This window comes from Penaeus chinensis, chromosome 9, assembly GCF_019202785.1.
Source record: "Penaeus chinensis breed Huanghai No. 1 chromosome 9, ASM1920278v2, whole genome shotgun sequence".
Taxonomy (NCBI): domain Eukaryota; kingdom Metazoa; phylum Arthropoda; class Malacostraca; order Decapoda; family Penaeidae; genus Penaeus; species Penaeus chinensis.
The window spans coordinates 35,865,001-35,870,650 of record NC_061827.1 but is presented as its reverse complement, the minus strand read 5'-3'; the positions used below and the strand labels follow the sequence as shown (position 1 = coordinate 35,870,650).

General features: G+C 39.5%; 1 protein-coding gene across 1 annotated transcript in view; it reads right to left on the bottom strand.

Moving 5' to 3' along the window:
* The window catches only part of LOC125028550 (cathepsin F-like), a 21,888-nt gene extending 16,442 nt beyond the window's left edge, over positions 1 to 5,446 (bottom strand). The window contains exons 1-6 of the mRNA XM_047617933.1: positions 5,187 to 5,446; positions 3,512 to 3,556; positions 2,878 to 2,922; positions 2,660 to 2,704; positions 2,446 to 2,490; positions 2,157 to 2,201 (exon numbers count right to left, since the gene is read on the bottom strand). Coding sequence (XP_047473889.1) covers positions 2,157 to 2,201; positions 2,446 to 2,490; positions 2,660 to 2,704; positions 2,878 to 2,922; positions 3,512 to 3,556; positions 5,187 to 5,264 — 303 coding nt within the window. The 5' untranslated portion in view covers positions 5,265 to 5,446. The remainder of the gene's footprint in view (positions 1 to 2,156; positions 2,202 to 2,445; positions 2,491 to 2,659; positions 2,705 to 2,877; positions 2,923 to 3,511; positions 3,557 to 5,186) is intronic.
* Between the last annotated feature and the right edge of the window lie 204 nt (positions 5,447 to 5,650).

Sequence of the window (5,650 nt, the reverse complement as noted above, 5' to 3'; positions counted from 1 at the left end):
GGATCTCTAGAAGCAAGGTTAGTGTATATGAATTAACTGATAATATCTCTCTCTCTCTCTCTCTCTCTCTCTCTCTCTCTCTCTCTCTCTCTCTCTCTCTCTCTCTCTCTCTCTCTCTCTCTCTCTCTCTCTCTCTCTCTCTCTCTCTCTCTCTCTCTCTCTCTCCTTCATTCCTTCCCTCCCCCACTCTCTCTCTCTCCTTCATTCCTTCCCTCCCCCACTCTCTCTCTCTCCTTCATTCCTTCGCCCCTCTCTCTCCTTCATTACTTCCCCCCTCTCTCTCTCTCCTTCATTCCTTCCCTCCTCCACTCTCTCTCTCTCTCCTTCATTCCTTCCCCCCCCTCTCTCTCTCCTTCATTCCCCCCCCCCCTCTCTCTCTCCTTCCTTCCTTCCCCCCCCTCTCTCTCTCCTTCATTCCTTCCCCCCCCCTCTCTCTCTCCTTCATTCCTTCCTTCCTTCCCTCCCTCCCTCCCTCCCTCCCTCCCTCCCACCCTCCCTCCCTCCCTCCCTCCCTCCCTCCCTCCCTCCCTCTCTCTCTCTCTCTCTCTCTCTCTCTCTCTCTCTCTCTCTCTCTCTCTCTCTCTCTCTCTCTCCCCCATTCTCTCTCTCTCCTTCATTCCTTCCCTCCCCCATTCTCTCTCTCTCCTTCATTCCTTCCCCCCTCTCTCTCTCCTTCATCCCCCCCCTCTCTCTCTCCTTCATCCCCCCCCTCTCTCTCTCCTTCATCCCCCCCCCTCTCTCTCTCCTTCATTCCTTCCTTCCTTCCCCCTCCTCTCTCTCTCCTTCATTCCTTCCTTCCTTCCTTCCTTCCTTCCTTCCTTCCTTCCTTCCTTCCCTCCCTCCCTCCCTCCCTCCCTCCCTCCCTCCCTCCCTCCCTCCCTCCCTCTTTCTCTTTCTCTTTCTCTTTCTCTTTCTCTTTCTCTTTCTCTTTCTCTTTCTCTCTCTCTTTCTCTCTCTCTCTTTCTCTCTTTTTTCTCATTCTCACTCTCTTTTTTCTCATTCTCACTCTCTTTTTTCTCATTCTCACTCTCTTTTTTCTCATTCTCACTCTCTCTTTTTTCTCATTCTCACTCTCTCTTTTTTCTCATTCTCACTCTCTCTTTTTTCTCATTCTCACTCTCTCTTTTTTCTCATTCTCACTCTCTCTTTTTTCTCATTCTCACTCTCTCTTTTTTCTCATTCTCACTCTCTCTTTTTTCTCATTCTCACTCTCTCTTTTTTCTCATTCTCACTCTCTCTTTTTTCTCATTCTCACTCTCTCTTTTTTCTCATTCTCACTCTCTCTTTTTTCTCATTCTCACTCTCTCTTTTTTCTCATTCTCACTCTCTTTTCTCTCTCACTCTCTCTCTTTTCTCTCTCACTCTCTCTCTTTTCTCTCTCACTCTCTCTTTTCTCTCTCTCACTCTCTCTTTTCTCTCTCTCTCTCTCTCTTTTCTCTCTCTCACTCTCTCTTTTCTCTCTCTCACTCTCTCTTTTCTCTCTCTCACTCTCTCTTTTCTCTCTCTCACTCTCTCTTTTCTCTCTCTCACTCTCTCTTTTCTCTCTCTCACTCTCTCTTTTCTCTCTCTCACTCTCTCTCTCACTCTCTCTCTCACTCTCTCTCTCACTCTCTCTCTCACTCTCTCTCTCACTCTCTCTCTCACTCTCTCTCTCACTCTCTCTCTCACTCTCTCTCTCACTCTCTCTCTTTTCTCTCTCTCACTCTCTCTTTTCTCTCTCTCTCTCTTTTCTCTCTCTCTCTCTTTTCTCTCTCTCTCTCTTTTCTCTCTCTCACTCTCTCTTTTCTCTCTCTCACTCTCTCTTTTTCCTCTCTCACTCTCTCTTTTCCCTCTCTCACTCTCTCTTTTCCCTCTCTCACTCTCTCTTTTCCCTCTCTTACTCTCTCTTTTCCCTCTCTCACTCTCTCTTTTCCCTCTCTCACTCTCTCTTTTCCCTCTCTCACTCTCTCTTTTCCCTCTCTCACTCTCTCTTTTCCCTCTCTCACTCTCTCTTTTCCCTCTCTCACTCTCTCTTTTCCCTCTCTCACTCTCTCTTTTCCCTCTCTCACTCTCTCTTTTCCCTCTCTCACTCTCTCTTTCTCTTTCTCTCTCTTTTCTCTCTCTAACTCTCTCTTTTCTCTCTCTCCTCTCTCTCTCAAAGTATCGGGTCACCTTACCTGTCCATGGGGTCGCATATCATGACCATCTGCTCCAAGAAGTGGCTGTCGACAAAACAAAATATTTACATCTTCTAAAACATGTTAGTGTATTTCCATATCAAATCAAATCTTCTCCTTCTCACAATATAGGTTAATCTTTTTGAAGTACTACATTAAATCTTTTCTGTTTTTTAAAACATGTTAATTAATTTTAAGGATAACATTAAAGTCAAACCTCTCTGGGTCTAGGTCAGCTCTGTCTGTCTGCCTGTCAGTCTGTCACACACAGAAACCAGCTCATAATTACCTGGCTGTGATGCCTCTGATCATGGCCATCACCACCTAGGAGAGCCTGAAGAACAAGAAGATACAGAATATATCATATCAAATAGTAATAGGATTCTTCTGTCCACAACTTGTGTTATCTTGTGTTAAAACAGAAATATATTTGATTTCAAATATCAATCATAATATCTTTTGGCACATATATTGCTAGAACCATAAAACAATTTTATTCCTACCTGGCTATGGGCTCTCTGATCATGGCCATCTACTCCAAGAAGTTTCTGCAACAAATAAGAACGTTAATCTATCTAAAACAATTTTCTAGAAAATATAAATAAACAATCAGATACATGCACATACACAGACAAAATTCAACAATGTGATAGGACTACACCAAATAAAACATGTGATAAAAAATTCTTAAATTCAATAGAAACTATAATTCCTTATTCACCTGGCCATGAGGGTGCTCATCATGTCCATCTCCACCGAGAAGTTTCTGCATTTGGGAACAAAAATGAATATATATGAAATAAATAAGACATGGCCTCAAAATGTGGACAACATATTTATCACACTTTATATCACACAACATTCTCATACTATGCTGCACATAGTTTAAGGAAATTAAAAAGAAAAAGACAAAACTGAAGCAAGGGCATTTCCAATTGTAGAAAACAAATACATCACATTTCATATTACATTATAATCTCACATTAGACCAGTGATTCCCAACCTTTTTTAACTCCTGCACCCCTAAAAAAAAAATTATCTGACCTAGCACCCATTACATTTTATACATGCTAAAAACAGGGACTGGAGATACCCCGGTTTTGCTTTACCAAAGAAATTAAAGAAGTGCTTTTTCTATAATCCACTACAAAAGCAAACAAAAAGACCACAGGAGAGTAATAATTATCATATCCTTAAAAGAGCTGAAATTTCCTTAAACTAAGGAAATTTCTTAAAACTTACAAGCCTGCTTCTCACACCCCCTGGAATGATGTCTCGCACCCCCAGGGGGTGCGAGCACCCCTGGTTGGGAACCCCTGCATTAGACTAATATGAAACTGCTATTTGATATTTACCTTGCTATGGGGCAGCTGGTCATGACCATCTGCACCAAAATGTATCTATATGAAGAGAAATGTAAAATTACAGATATACCTATTCATATAAATATTTGCATTGTGTTTTTCTCATAAGTTTTCAACACTCCCCAAATTCCCATGATATTATTCTGGAACCTTTAAGCTCATAGAGCAAAGCTTCTTACCTTAAATTTGACAGTGCGCTAAAAATATACAAGTGTATACTTTAGTTCACTGTGTGGCCATTATACAATTTAAAAATGGAAAAGATGTATCCTGGTTATTGTCTATTTGAATGTAGAGATCAGTCCAACTTTCCTTGCTAAAAAATGATAACCTAAGCAAGGACAGGAAGAATTATATATATGTTTAGAAGGGAGGGGAGCATATCTGTAATCTAGTCTAAACCTATGTATAACCTACATCTTTTCTAACCCAACTTTTTTCTAATCTACCTTAATTATAACCCAACCTTAACCTATCCTACTTGTCAAATCTTGATAATATCTAACAGAATTTGTCAATCTGTTACTTCTTGTTTATTTAAGCATCAGTTATTTCTGATACTATGCAATGTGCTAAGGTGTATAAACAGGAAATGTATAATCTTATATGATCCTATTCAAGAATGAACCATTTTTTATATGTACACATACACACACACACACACACACACATTATATATATGTATATATGTGTGTGTATGTATGTATGTATATGTATGTATATATATATATATATATATATATATATATATATATATACATACGTATATATACACATAAATATATATATATATATATATATATATATATATATATATACATACGTATATATACACATAAATATATATATATAATTTTTTTTCCAGGCATGCTACAGGTCCTTTGCATTGCTACCATGTATTAAAAGTGAAAGTATCATGCTGGAGATGGTCACATGACACTGACAAGAATTCAGGATTACTATATTTTCTGCACAAAGCTTGGAAGAATCTTAGTGTCATAACAACTGCCTACTTTATATGGCCTGTCAATTCTAAAAAAATGGTAAATACAATCCTTAAATCCATCTAGCAAAACACCAATAACATTCTCATCCTGTTGAGTACTGTGGAAAAGATGTTCTTCTAATTCACAGATAGTTGCTAAATGAGACTGTGCTATTTAGTAATTACAAAGGGGAGGTTGGTCGGTGTAATAGCCTGCCCTAGGCCCTGGGTTTGGTTAGGATTATTTTTGGATTAGCACAAGATTAAACTGCAGCCCTATTACAGATAAAGGTTTTTGCCTAGTGATGACTTCCTCAACATTGAATGAAGATAAATAGAAAAGAGTATGATGAACAAATTACTTGCTATACACTTCAACCCCAAAAGATGAAATTTGGGTTAGTCAGAATTTAGGCACAACTTGCTTATTAAAAAAATACATTTGACTGAAACTTTAGGAAAATACAGGATATTTAAACGATACCATCTTATCTATTATCTATTACAATATATTTACATACAAAGACATGTTAGTGGCCACTCTTCCTATAGAGTCACAGGGAAATGACTCATCCATTACCCTATTTGTCCAAACGCGAAATACGCAGCAGAAAAATTACTCCCTCTCTTCCCTTCCAACTTACTCCCCTCCATATATAAAACACTCACACTACTTCTCACCTTCCCTTCATATCTCAAGAGCTGGCCGTTGGCAACCCACGCCGAAGATAAAGCACAAAACACCAAGATCAGCCTCATCGTCCCTCGTCCTCGGGTCTTCGGTGAAAAGTCTTGTGACAGCCAGTCGTCCCCGCAGCCCGTACTTGACAGGCTTCCCGTACAGTCTGCTCGCCTCCTCTCGGCTCGGGGCCCTCGGCGGACACAAAGGCCAGTGACGTCAGGGGCAGAATATACAAAACATAAACTTTGATAATCTAATGTATGCGTATCTTTCACTTAACTGTACCCCTGCTAAATTTCATACTAATTACAAATGCCCACTCATTACGTCAATAAGTCTTTGATTGAGACAAATACCTGTGATATCAGGGACATAATTTTAGTCCATGACAAACATTTTATCGGATCTAATTCCAAACTTAAGCTAAATCTACCCATACTTAATTTCATACTATTCCAATTGT